Here is a 14,979-nt window from a genome sequence, read left to right as displayed (position 1 = left end):
ACAGCTCCTTGATGTACTAGCATCTCTCCCCACAAAAGCTGGTGGCACAGCCCCCCTTCCTAGTGTTTGCACTAGGATCCTCATAGCCTCATCCATCAGTACCGTCTATGGTGGAGCTCATTTCCCTGCCCTTTAGGACTCGATGGCAAACAATTGGTACCCAAGGCTCAGCAGTTCTAGTGAAGAATGGCTTACCTTCATAGAATTGAACATGAGGTCTCATAGGATCTTCGGTTGAGATGGGCATGGGGTTACTTGGAGCACTATTTGGTGCAGATGTTGGAGGAGGGTGCTCCTCCAACACTCTAGTTTGCCTGGCAAAGGGGTTGACCAAATCTGGGTTGGCTAGACCGAACCTCCCCATGAAAATAATGATTCCCTTAAATGCGAGGTTGTGGTTGAAGCTGTGAGGGATTGGGACCTGATCGAGCTGGGATAGGAGCCATAATGGCCCCAGAATTTGAGTTTTCCCCCATTTTGACATCAAAGCTCATTGCATCCTTCGAACTCAAGGACTCCATGTGTATGGGGCCATGTACTGAATAAAAGCTCAAGGTTGAGATCCCGGATGGAACTGACAATGCGGTGTACGATGGATCGGTTGGAACGTTATTGGAAGCACTATCTTCTGGCTCTGGGTTAATTTCGATCACCCTAGCAAACCTCAGGTGCATGTGTTGCCTACTCAGCCTAGCTGTTCTAGTTAGAATCAATCATTGGATCTCTCTAGCCTTAAATTAGTAGTCGCTATGTTAGCCTTAAACCAACGACTTCTTGAGTCACTATGTTATCAACAAGCAATGACTCCTTAACGCGACGGGTCCTTAATGCAGCGGCTCTTAACTTAGCAGGTTCATTAACAATTTTACTTGTAAAGAAGTGACCTCTTAACACAATGGGTATTTAACGCAGTGGTCGAATATAACCGCGACTCCTTAACACAAAGGGTACTTAACGCAGCAATTGAATATAGCAGTGACTCCTTAACATTGCGGACGCGAAGTTGCTACACTAGCCTTAAAGCAACAGATTGACTTTTGATGTGACATTTATGAGTTCATTTAATGTCACGTGTCAGTTCGGTGAGGTTGGTGGGGTGGTTGACCAGTTGTGAACAATTAACACAGTCAGTCACTATGTTATAACACAATGACTTGTGTAGTCGCTACATTAAGCTTAACATAGTGACACAGAGTCTGGCTATGTCACAGGCTGGTTTTTTATGCTCCTTATAAAATTTTGAGTTTTTATGCAGGGTTTGTGAGCACTGGGGTGTTCTATCCTACCTAATCTACCTAGTCAAATAAAAAAACCACAAAAAACAACTTAAAAACAACAACTTAAAAGCAACAAATGGGAGATTTTCCAAGGGGGGGGCTAGGAACTCACTCACACCTCAACCGAATCTGATTCAAACTCCATTTTTCAGTGTTTTATGTGAGATTTGATAGTACACACACCTTAGCAATCACACAAACTAACTCCTCCAATGATTTGACAACAAAAAACACTTCAAAACAAGCTCAAATGCATCGAAATAACTATATGGACAGAAATAAGAGTTTCCGCTTTTTCCACTCTATACACACTTTTTCCTCTCAAAGTAATCCTATTCTCCACTAACAACACTCCTAGCTAAGCTAGAAAGCATTTTGCAATGGGCGGTTTATGATAGAAAGCTTATGCATAGCAAAGGCATACCTCGAACTCCCCAGTCGGTGCAAAAAATGTGTAGCCGGTGGTGACTCCACATGTAGTACGGATCTTGGAGGAATGCCAAAGGAGACTCCACTCCCAAGCAACTCCTTGTGAGAGCTTTACATGCACAAGACTAACACTTGTGCCACTCAAGTCTCTACCAGGTTGTGTCAATGTGATTCCACAAGAGTGAAGAGGGAAAGAGGAAAGAAGAGAAGAGGGAAGAAAGGAGGGGATGTGGAAGAGAAGGGAAGAGGGAAAAGTGAAGGGAGGGGAGTGGCAATCACAAGGCAACACACAATGGAAAGCAAGAAGTATCACTCACAAGAGAATGAAGAGAATGAGAGAGCTTGTATTCCAAAAGTTTGCAATTACACAACGAAGACCAAAGTTAAACTTTTGGCCATTTATACAATCCACCTTTTGAAGGGAGGGCTAACCCTTGTACTCTCTTTCAGCTTTCTCAATCTCTTTTTACAAGCACTTGGGCCCACACGGCTCCAAGGCGGATAGCATACAACCTTCCTCACATCCTCTCCTACTTCTCTGCTTTACCTTTACGATCATTTGGCACTTACATGAATTGTTAACCATAGCAGTCAACAAGGCATGTTCCGAATTTATAGCAAACACCAAAGTATTGTAGCCATAACTAGTATAAATATTTAATGTTGTCACAAGCATGGTGACATGACATAGCAAGGTTTGTACTAATTATTGCTAGCATCAAAAACCACACAAAACTCATGGAGATGTTTTCTCCAAAATCTAAAATATAATTTAAAAATCCTAATGTTTATCCAAGATGTTAAATAAAGTTGAAAACTTGATTACGTCTCAAAAAGGGAAGAAATATTGTTGAATCAAATTCATAGTTAACTATTTACATACCTTCTATCATTAACGATTTGTAAGTACATTCACATTTGGTAGTTCATTTATCAATTTAACTTATTAAAAAGAGGTTTTGTAGTTTAAAAAGAAAATTAGAGTGCAACATAGAATCCCATTTAGATTCTACTAGAAAAGGGACAAAATTGTAATATTTTCCTGCATAATTGAAAATAAGATCCAAAAGAGACCTTACAAAAATTTTAAGGCTTCAAAGGATTGTAATGGGAATTATTAATACCCAAGTTAAGAATACATCCATAGCATGAACCTTGATTGTTGAAACTTAGGCTCCACCATTGAATATCCAAATGAGGTGTCACAAGAATTGAAACTTTCATCATAGCCATTGCATCCTATTTGGATTCTGATGCAAAATTGTAAACCTACAATTATGTTAAGGAAAAACATGACATGAATTAAGATCAAGTAAAAGAAGTCTTGTTATTACCCAATTAAAATTAAATCATACCTTATGATTGTTAAAATTGAGATAGAATTTTCCATGATTGAAAATAAAATCTGAAAAAAAACTTACAAATCTTAACCACTAAACTCTAATGTAACACTTGAAATCTACAAATATGCCAAGTGAAAGCATGGCATGAAATAAACACTTAAAAGTAGGCTTGTTAATACTTAGGTGAAAGTTAAATGACACCTTGGTGTTTTCCATACTAAAGATAAGACCCAAAAAAGAACTTGCTAAGTATTTGCTCATAGATTCCAATACAAAACTTGAAACTTGCAAATATTTCAAGGCAAAGCATGGCATTAATTAAGATTCATAAAAAGAGGCTTGTTAATACCCAAGTTAACATCCAATCAAAACTTATGATTGTTAAAATTGAGATATGTTTTTAAAAGCATGATTCAAATAAGATCCAAAGGAGGACTTGCAAAAACTTAACTCATTACAATGGTTCAAAATCAAATCCAAAAGAGGAACTAAATTTTAATACTTCCACACTTTGATCAATGTATTTGTGCAGATTTAACATTTTGTAGTACATTTTGTATGGCTACATCTCCAAGGAACACATAGATAGGTAGTCCTCCACTCAACATTAATTTATCTCAACTAGAAGACCAATTAGGTTTTAATTCTTTGGGGCAACCTAGACATCAAGAAACAACACATAAAGTGGGAGATCTGTAAGAAATAAGTAGATTTGCATTGACTCTACCTTCCGTTAAGTAGGTTTCAATATCAAGCATCATGACAACAATAAAACCGTAGTGAGATACCACAAGAGCTGAATCAAAATTGTTGAAGCAACAAGGAAATACTTGTTAAAATTTTCAAACCATCCTTTTATTTGGGTGGAAGGCGTCCATTTGAAAGTTCTCATTGTTAATGGAATAGACAAATGAGTGTGCAAGCATTGAGTGAGAAAAAACACCAACACATACTATACACAACCTATATTCGGTTGAAAATTTAACTCTATACATGAGCTAGGACAAGGTCCCATTAGCTCCCGAAGGGGCATTTTGCACATATAGTGCAATTCATGACTCAACACCCCCTTTGAAATTGGACTAGATTAGTATGTATAAGTAAAGAGTGTCTTGACACCCCCTCTTAAATTGCACTAGATAGTTGGGATAAGTAGGAGTGAGATTTATAGCACAAGCATTTTTTAATTTCTAAAAATAAATCTATGAATGCATTTGATGCAAGCTTCCTTAAATAATCAGAAAACATAGTGACACTTCACTAGCGGCCCACAAACAAGAGAGTATTCCATTACTTCGTCCCAAAAAAACCTCCCACGTGTGGGCAAGCGTTTATGAGACAGATATCAAATATAGAGCCACAAGTACAAAAAAGAATGGGAAATTTTAGCTGCTGGCATATTGTAAATGTGCCCTGGAAAGTCCTGATTACGAGAGAGCAGCAGTTAATCAGACAGCACTAATTAGCTGCCAAAACACGTGCAGCATTCATTTACCGAAAAAATGAGAGATCTGTTCAGTATTTGCATGACAGCTTCCAATACTACAGACAACAGAATACATCCAGACTCAACAATTCGAGAAAACAAAAGGGTTTTGTGGAAAGAGAGAAGGGGGGGGGGATATCGTCGAAGGTGATGCTTATGTTAGGCTTAAGTTGATGTAGCTGCCTTGTTCTTACATTAGGGTTAAGAGGACGCTTATGGTGGCATGAGTTGATGTAGCTGTCCTTGTTCTTACATTACCTAGCCATGCAAAATACTAACCTTCACATATTTCCAAATTTTGCCATAGAGCTCAAAGCGAAACATTGACTCACAATACAGAATTCAAAGAAGAACAAATCGCATCAATAAAAATACATGTTTTTCAAGGCTGTTACATCTATAAACAACTACATGGCAACTTTACACCATGGGATTTTGTCATGCTAGCCTTTAAAGAAAGACCCAGCTCCTGAATATTTCCAGCTTTGATATCACTATACGAGGCAGATCACAGTTTTATTACCATGCAAGTCGCCAAAAAAGTAAGTTTAAAGACTGCCATTCGGTGTAATTAGTAAAAATACGTCCAGAATAAATGTGGATTACAGGTCTGTCCACCTAGCCATTTTTCCTGCCTTATCACAATTCCCATACACATGTATGAAAGTTCACAGCCAGCTGCCAAGCCTAGAGGCTTTTACAAAGTCTCAGTATTTATTTGAGGCAATAGTTGCATGTACACCATTAGAGCCCACCAAAATTTGCCTACATTACTGGCGCCACAATTTTAATATAATGTCTACAAGAAAAGGCCACACCCTATTGGGTTGTAGTACAGGAGCAAGTAAACAAGAGAAAATATAGTGCAGATGATGCTGTACTTGCCAAAGGGATTAGCACCACAAGCATCGAGGAGCTATATTTGAAGCAGAGTGAATTTTAAGCATATACTTTCCTCAAAAGCTCAAACTCACCAAAAAAAAAACTGGGTTCAACCTGGACACGTTATTTCAAACAGGTATAACATCTGCCTTTAAGTCGTCTTCACATCTCAATATTATTCCATCCAGATTAGCAGGCAGAAGACAACGCCCCCACTGACAACCCGTGGAAACAGGTTCTGATGGAGGCACAATCATTAAGACATTATCATTTCTTTGAACCACTCCCATAACCGTCACTGTACTTCCTTCCTTGATATATCTGTCATCATTATACTATTGTTTTAGTGTGTGACCTTGAAAGTACAATCCAATTGGCATCATCACAGCATACATTGAAATTAAAGCAGGGCAGAGACATACCCTTCCTTCAGTCTCATAACTCGGTCATCACTAGATAAGTTGTGTTCTGCAAGCCACCGCAAGAAATTTGAAGGGAGTTCTCTGTTTTTGTTCGTGACATCTAATATTGTACTCTCCTCCACATAGGGTGTTACAGATGCACCATAACCAGCTTTAACCAGGGCTCTCAGCCCAGACTGAAAATCTGATATGTAGAAGTCAACTACATGACGCTGCATCACAGCATAAAGATTAAGACAGGATGTTAAACCCCATGACAAAAAGAAAACAATTATAGTTAGTACATTAAAAGAGACGAGACATTTGAGTAGGAAACAGTTTCATATCAAAACACTATTTTCACTGTACAGAATTTCACACAATTTACAGTTTGCTGACCTCTAAATATCTCAATCCCCAAGTAAAGATCCGATGTTTTGGTCTGGCAGGCTTTGCTTTGAGACCCCTGTATTCATAGAGTCCAGAAGATGTATAAACGCATCTTGTCACCCGCTGATAAGATGACTCCAGAGGCATACTCCCACAGGTGACAACCTAAAACACAGGAGTAAATAGACACTTTGGTTGATGATAGTGCAATGGCAACAAACATGACCATAACTCTTACTCAACCATCCAGCACTGCAATAAAACAGACTTCACAGTTGGAGCTACAGATACATCATACATACCCTATTCATTACTCGGGTCCCTCATCGCAGGGAATTGCATACACAACCTAAACAACTCCACCATAAATTCTAAAAGCAGATCCAACTAATATTCCCTGCCGTGATTGAAGATTCCCACAGAAGGGTAAGGTTGGCTCCAGCAGTTGATGGGACCATGGCTACCCACAATCACCCAAGCCAAACATCTGAGTGACGTGCAGTCTCACACTCTTTTGCAGCAGGGCTGGGCCAACAGCATCAAAGAGACAATCTGTAAGTGTATTGCAAGGAAGGCTCTAGGCCACAGGGACCAGAAGGAGCAAGCTGTGCGTCTGTATCAATACTGGTGTCTTCAAGTTGTCGCTGTTGCTACCCAGCTAACTTTGGGGTTGGGCATCTGTTGAAGTTGACCAGTGTATGTTGTGAATGGGACAAGTCTTTCTCGTTGAATAAAATGAAGCTGCCTAAGGATTTTGAGAGGTCATTTTTCCCTGACAAAAGAACCATGTAATAATCATGAAAAAACACAATACAAAGAGTCAGCTGTCCGTGAGGCACTAAAAAAAGGCCAGCTGTCCTGCAGTCTACCTCTCAGGGTCCCAGCTCACTGCCTAGGGTACCCTGGAAGTGAGTACCAACAACCAATGCGGGAGGCTATTCAACCAGCCGATTCCTCGATCTGTCAATATATAGCATATGCCTGCAGGTCAAGCCATGCGAAAATGCTCCTGCCTCTCAGAAGTCATCCTGGGACCCTCTGAACCTCGCTCCTCGATGGCATGCAAGATATGGACGATATCATGCAAGATGTTTACAAAAGTGGCTGCAGGATGAACCTGTTGCCCTCCCAAAAGCTGCATCTTGCCACCAGTGATGCTAGCCACTCTCCCAGACACTGTTTCTCGGGTCAGAACCCATAACACTACCGGGAGGGTAGTGCCAAGTCCTGGATATCCTGGCTAGTGAACCTCTAACCATCCACTAAGCATGCTGGAAAGGTCATGTCGATGGGCCTTTTCATCACCTATGAATACCATCGAACACACCTCATCCATGCAATCATCCTGAGGAAGCACTGCCAAATCCCCTAGGCTGCCTGGCATCCCCATAGGCTGTGCTAGATAGTCTCTACCTGCCCTGCTGAGCAACGATGACAAGTGCCATTTCCCATATCTGCTCCAACCAAAGAGGCCTCAATGTGCAAACCACCAAAAGAACTAGGAGATCTTCCTTGGCCAGGAGTTGCTCCAAGGCGAGACCAGAACCTTCTAAGGCACCTGCTGCTCAAGCCAATGTCTCGCACACGGTGGGGTCCAAGGGGGATGCCAGCTGAAGATGCCGGGTGGTATAGGAGAAGAATGGAATCTGCTTAATCCTCTTCATCTCCCCCACCCTAGATGGCCAGCACCACTCTCCAAGATCCCACTGTCCTCCCTATCCCACTGAAGATGCCGGGTGGTATAGGAGAAGAATGGAATCTGCTTAATCCTCTTCATCTCCCCCACCCTAGATGGCCAGCACCACTCTCCAAGATCCCACTGTATCTCCCTATCCCCCAATAAGAGTCTTCCTAAATCTAAACTCACCACCCAACCACCCCCGAGCATATGGGCTAGAGCTCGACTCCATTCACAGGCCTACGTCATAAAAACCTAGCATCCCATATCACCAGCGCCCATCTAGGAGGAACCCTCAGCATAGCATCCTGCATCCACCATGTACATGACCGAAGCCTTGGCCTCCGGTCCAAACAAGGTCCTCAGAAGAGAGCACTCAACTGCTCAACTGAACTATCATAGAATAACCCCTGGCCACTCTTATATAGAAGAGCATCTCCGGCTAAATGTTAATCTGCTGAAAGCAGGAACCCCACCTTCTAACTGCAATATGAAACGTGAGAGGAAAAACAAAAAACTATTCTTCTGTTCCCAAGCAGGTCCTCAATCTCCCCATAATATGAAATGACAGAAGTGTCCCTTATTTATCTTGAAGTACCCAGGCATATACAGGTCCAGTAACACAGAACCTGACAAGCAAGCTTTTTATCAAGTCACTCAAAATGACAAACTTGATGGGGAATCCAAATATCGGGTCAAAAACTACCAATTTTACACTCTGAAAATGAGCATACCTCCCACATTCTTGCCCTTCCACTTCACATTTGAAAATGAGCATAACTCTCACATCTCTCACCAAACCCTCCTCCTTGCACTCCCCTTTGCATATACCTTGCACATTCTCCCTCTGCCTTTTATGCTACGATGACGAACATACATTCCACCTCTCCCCCTCCCCTTCCCCACATCACCCCACCTCCACCCTTAACACTCCCCCCTTCCCTTCATCCCCCCTGCCCTTCCTCTCTCTCTTCCTCCCCCTCAACCCAACCCTAAGCACCACCCCTCCCCCTTCCTTATCCACCCAATTTTACACTCTGAAAATGAGCATACCCCCACATTCTTGCCCTTCCACTTCACATTTTGAAAATGAGCATAACTCTCACATCTCTCACCAAACCCTCCTTGCACTCCCCTTTGCATATACCTTGCACATTCTCCCTCTGCCTTTTACGCTACGATGACGAACATACATTCCACCTCTCCCCCTCCCCTTCCCCACGTCACCCCACCTCCACCCTTAACACTCCCCCCTTCCCTTCATCCCCCCTGCCCTTCCTCTCTCTCTTCCTCCCCTCAACCCAACCCTAAGCACCACCCCTCCCCCTTCCTTATCCACCCCCCCCCCCCCCCTTTCTCTCTCCCCCCCAACCACAACCCCAACTCCCATAGCTAAATGGATATCCACTTCACCCTTCATGTGAGTTGCCATTGGCTTAAATGAGAACGGGCACATTGTAAACACATTGAAAAACTAGCGTATGAAAATTGTAAAGTTGATCAAACGACCTGCTAATTGCTGATACTTCATAGTATCAACATATGGAGATGTACTCCTTTGGCTCCAATCTCCAGATGGGATACCACTTTTGTAGAGTTCTCCATCTTGAATCTTTTCATAAACGTAAGATATACTTCTTTTGACTTTTGCCACTTTTATGCCATGGAAATATTGAAGAAGTCCCCATTGTGATGTCTCAAACTCCTTCTAGAGTGTCAAGACCCTTTACTTGCTGGATATTCTCAATGTGATCCCCAGTGATGTGTCATTGATCTTCCTGAAGTAGTCATGATTCCTCAGTTAAACTTTGCATATGATGTATATACCTTTGCATACGATAGCATATGATAGTCTATAGTGTCACTAATCCTCCTGAAGTAGTGGTCACGACTCGTTCAGCCCACGCAATGCTTTGCAAAGACTGCATATTCCTGATTTTATGAAATGAAAATGCTTGTGCATAGCATTTGGCAACCAATTGAACGTAGTATTGATTCAAAGTCCCATCATGTTTGTACTTAAGCCTTTAAAATTCATTCCTTTTACAATTCAATGTATCTAGAATGGCATGTGGGTGACCCTTAGGCCGGGGTCGGCTGACAAGATCGTAAGGCTGGGACCTGTGTATCTGGCATGGGTAGTTGATCGTGGAGGCTGGGCGGTGCACCAATTTAGGAGACATTGTGATACTAAGGGGCATCTTGATTTAGGTGCTGGAGGTTGTGGTCCCCAGTTATGTTTCATTGCTATCAGAGCTGGGCTTGAGCAGTTCTTACCATGCGCATACACATAGAATAGAATAGGGAGTGCTCAGATCTGGCAATACACAGCAATTGGGGCCAGCCAAAACGCTCTACTATAGCTCCACTAAAGTAAATTGATATATGAGCTACGAAACAGTAGACCCTGTAGGCAGCCAAGAGTAGCAGTAACTTGTACTTTGGCCAATAGTCTTATAATGTTGAATTGTGCTTTTTCTACCCTTAGGTAGATGACACGCTTCCTATCTTATATGAGCTCTATAAATTGATCGGAGCATCTATTTAGTGACCAGCTTCTGCAAAATCAAAAGAGGAGAACCTTGTCACAAGTAGCTCTAGTTTGCATGCTCAATCATTTTATTTCACAAAATAGGAATTTTAGACAAATTCTATCTGCTTGAAATAGGTAGGGCATCCTAGATTGCTTATCATTTTGCAAAAAATCCTATGTACTAGGATAGATCAGAATGCGGGATGCAAACTAGAGCTGCTAAGGACAGGCTTCTGCTCGTTTAATGAAATGTTCAGGCTTCAAAAATGATCATGAAGTGTACAATGTAAACCAATTATTTAGAGCTCGTAAGCTCATACAAGTTATGACTCTTCTGGAGTAATTCATAATTATGACATGCTCCTTGCTACTCAAGACTTACAAGCAACGATGCACATTGAAGGGACCAGAGAAAAGCGTATATTGTATATTGAAACTCAAATGTTGACTTCTCTGATGAAAATATTAAAACTTTGATAAATCCTAACAAAGCATGCAGTTTCTGGCATCACATTCATAACTATAACGCAAAAATATAGTGAACATGTAGATCCTAAACCATGACACGTCTATCGCTAAATTAGAAGCGTCTTTAACGATCGTACCTATCGGAAACCAAATTTCTTTTAAGAAACAACACAGTGAGACTAAACGACTAAAAGCAGGGGAGCTTGCAAGGCTGCGTCTTGGTGAGTTAGACGAGCAGTAGTCCATCAAACAAATTTCCTTTAATGATTTACATTGAAACATAGAATATAAGGAAAGCACAGCTGACCATCTAGTACTTTTTGAAAGTCGAAAGATACTTTATCTAATCCTTACTTGATGTCGTCTATGTGATTTGAAAGTTGAGAGTGCTGCGCTGTTGAATTGAAAGATGCTGAGTTTTTATGTTTTCGTTGCTCTCCCTTTTCCTACCATTAATTCAAAATGTAAGTTAAGACAGAACAAGAAACTTACCCCGGTAACTTTGACATATTGGCCATCCTTAGCATGGCTCAATCCGACATCCGGATAGCTGGCAACAAATCTAGTGACGGCCCCTTTTCCAACACAGGTGTTCCAAGTGAAGAGCATTACAACGCCACCAAAGAGGCATGCCACTACGATCAACAGAATTGCGTTTTGAACAGCTCCCAAAATAAAACCGCCAGCCACGAAACCAATCACGAAAAGAGGTATAACGGTCCACACAATGACTCGAGGAAGAGTTCTCCTTAAAGAATAGCTTTGATCATGAGTGAGCTTATTGACAGCTTGATTTGCGGGAGGCCCACTTGCAAGCTTCGTAGGTGCACTACTATCAAGCGGGCCGGAATACTTCCTGGAGGGAGGACCGGATGAGATTGGACCAGAAGTTATAAGGCCTGTAGCTGGCAGATTTGGAGCCAAGGGACCCGAATTCTGACGAACCATTCCTGGGGCAGCTCCTGAAGAAAGGGGACCCGAGGTTTTCAGATTCACCCCAGCAGGTACCCCCCTAACATTTGTAGGATCGCCATTTCGTGACAAAGGCCCAGAATGAGACCCTTGTCGAGTCGCTCCTCCAGATCCTGTCAAAGGACCTGACATCGATCCCTGCGGAAGATTGTTGCCGGACAAAGGTCCTGAATTCGAAGAAGCAGCTCGAAACGAACCTGGTCTTGCAGCACCGCCAGAGATAGGACCAGACTTTTTGGATTTAGGGGCTTCCACAGGAATGTCGAACATCTTACCCAGCTCTCCGGATTTCTTGATATCACCTCCAGTGTAAGGCATTGCCGAAGAAGTCATGGTGGGCGCTCTGTCTTTATATCTATCAGGCGCTCCTGAGACATACAGGCCATTGCTAAGCTGATGGGAGAGAACTCTATTGGTACCCATGTTGCGATTGGGCTTAAACTGAAGGGGATGGAGTCCGGCAGAGGCGCTGATAATCACGCCTTGGGAGCACTTCTATTTCATCTGCTGCATTGCTCGAGGAAACGGTAGTGCCGAGAGATCGGCTCTCTTAGGACAGCATTGGACGAAAATGCAGTTGGGCAGACGGCTCGTGTCACAAGAGCTCGAAGTAGAGCAAGCGCTCTACTCCTCTCGCTCTTTCTCTCTCTCTCTCTCTCTCTCTCTCTCTCTCTCGCGCCCCCCCTTACACAAAGTAGTTCGAAAAGCTTGACCTGAACTGATACCAGAAACGGCAGAAGGGTTTCTTGTTCATCTTGGCAGCAGAGGAAGGTGAAGAGGGGTGTTGCGATCGGAGGCGAAAGAGGGGTGCACGAGGACGAGGAGAGGACGAGGACGAGGACGAGGACGGGGTAGGGGTAGGGCAAGAAAAGCGTGGAGAAGGAAGGGAGGGCCGACTAGCAAAGCAAATGACCACCACCACCACCACCAACAGCTCCACTACCACCAGCAGCAACAGCAACAGCAGCAGCAGCTGCTATGGCAAATGGAGAAAAGACCCACCAGCAGCTATGGCAATGGAGACAGCACAGGGAAGACGAAGAGTAGCAGCACCTTGTCCACAATCAACATAGAAGGAGGAGCAGCACCACCACCAGCTGTGGCTAAGGGAGAGGAGCAGGAGCTACAGGTGGTGCAATGAGGGTTGGAGAGGGGAGCCTTGAATGGCTATGGAGCCATGCAAGGTGGAAGGGGAAGAGGGAGGCAGGAACCTGCAATGCAAAGCTATTTCCAAGGTGAAGGGGATTGAGCAGAAGCGCCATAGCCAATGGCGCTGGAGGAGCTGTGTATTTTCTTCTGGTTTGTTTTACTTTCCTGTGTGTGTGTGTGTGTGTTTTTGCTGTTGGCAGCAGAAAAAGGTATTGCTTAGCTAGCTAAAGAAGAAGAAGTGGGGCTGCTCAGGTACCTGCTCCCAAAGGCCCCCACCCCCAACATCCCCACACCCCACACACACCAGATCTGAAAGAAAAAGGGGGGGGGGGGGTTGACGCTAGTGACAGGGCACCACCCTTCGTCCCGTCCTGCTCTGCTACCCTTCAACTGGTCGGCTGTTACTGCCCACCAAACTGAGCTTCCCAGTTCCTTCCCACACCCATATACTCACCATCTAAACACATTCTCTCTCTGCCCCAAGCCGCATCCCACAGTCCACTGCCCTCCTCTAGCACTTAACCAGCACCCTAGGGACCTGGAGCTTATTCATGTACATTATCAATTTCGGCGTTGGGAATGACCAAAAGAGCAAGTGAAGGCTCTACCTAGCCCTTAAAGGCCGTCCCCATAGCCTCTGCGTCGCAAGCAATTCTGGAGGGTAGGGGTTGGTTCCCATGATGGGCCGCCTGTAGAATGCAAATGCGCTGTCGCAACCAGAGAGGAAGGTTGGGCGGGGGGGTACCCCGCACACCTCCAATCGACGATAACGATCGACGTGTGTATCCAGCGATCGAGTTGTGGAGGTATATTGAACAGAATGACGGTGGGAATGATGGCAGTGGTCGAATGATCGATGTGTCCGTCCAACGATCAGGTAGTGGAGGTATATTGAACAGAATGGCGGTGGAATGATGGCGGCGATCGCCATCATTCACTCAGAGTGAAGGCATGCAATGCCCAGCCAACATCCCTCTCTAGCTCTCTACCTCCTCATTCCCTCCCACCACCCTTGCTCCTGCCAAAGCGTCAATCTTTTGCCACCTTGCGAGCCCTGGCGACTCCATCTGCTTCTACCTTCCTCCGCCTCCACATCAGGTTGCCTTCTCTCTGGTTGCCTTCCACTCCAACACATTGCGACAGCTTTGAAGGTGAGGTCTGGTCAATCTTTTTCCAGCTTTTGCATTCTCCTCGGCTTGCCTTCCGCTTCTCTCCACCTTTTGCATGTGCATGTGCTTCGGGCTGCCTTGATGTTACCCATTGTCTCTTTTGCAAGTTCAAAGCTATGAGGAGCTCCACCCCTTCCTACCCATCCTTCCAAGACGTCAACGAAGACTACGGATCTTGTTAGGGGGAAGAAGAGTTCGTTCCAAGCACACAAGGTGACACTGACATTGAAATGTCATCCGGCCAAGAGGCATCCTCTCAGCATGTTCATGCCAACGCAACAAGCTCCCATGGAGCTATGAGTGACATTCCATCCATGGCCTTCCTTGCCGCCTCCCTCTCCTTTCCACGATCTCCTTTTCCTCCTCCTCCTCGTCGTTCTGTCAACCCCTGGATTCAACCTCGTCCCAATCCTGCCAGGATGCAGGATGTAGCCCCCCCTCTCTTCCCTTCCACTCCCCTCGCAGCTCCTTTTCTATCCCATTCTCCATCACGCTTGCCTCCACACCTTGGACCCTATTCTCACCCTCCTGCATGTCCCTCACAAGCCTTTGGCGGGACACCTCCTCCTTAACCTATATGTCCCTTAGTGCCCTGGGGTGGCACTCCTCGTCGTCCCCCTCCATCGATGCAAGGCACTCCCAAACCCATCATAATATCTTCAGATGACTCTGGCCAAAGCTTCCCATCAGTGAACGCAAAAGTGACTCAGCCACGCATGAACTGGTGACTTCATGATGTTTGGTATTGATTGAGAAAAAGAAAGAAGTGGACACGACTGCACGTGAGGGTGGCATTTGTGCA

At 44.1% G+C, this 14,979-nt stretch overlaps 1 protein-coding gene across 1 annotated transcript; it reads right to left on the bottom strand.

Annotated features, from left to right (window-relative positions):
• Positions 1-5,230: 5,230 nt before the first annotated feature.
• Positions 5,231-13,210, bottom strand: LOC147888926 (protein SHOU4-like). The gene is made up of 4 exons (XM_087392295.1): positions 11,380-13,210; positions 6,218-6,373; positions 5,840-6,051; positions 5,231-5,738 (listed from the first exon to the last, which is right to left on the bottom strand). Exons 1-4 carry the CDS (start codon positions 12,280-12,282, stop codon positions 5,546-5,548), a joined length of 1,464 nt encoding a protein of 487 aa, XP_087248421.1. The 5' UTR covers positions 12,283-13,210; the 3' UTR covers positions 5,231-5,545.
• Positions 13,211-14,979: the final 1,769 nt, after the last annotated feature.

The sequence above is a fragment of the Dipteris shenzhenensis genome, chromosome 21, assembly GCF_047967505.1.
Source record: "Dipteris shenzhenensis isolate YYH24624 ecotype China chromosome 21, Dip_SZ_1.0, whole genome shotgun sequence".
Taxonomy (NCBI): domain Eukaryota; kingdom Viridiplantae; phylum Streptophyta; class Polypodiopsida; order Gleicheniales; family Dipteridaceae; genus Dipteris; species Dipteris shenzhenensis.
This window is presented reverse-complemented; position numbering and strand designations above follow the sequence as displayed.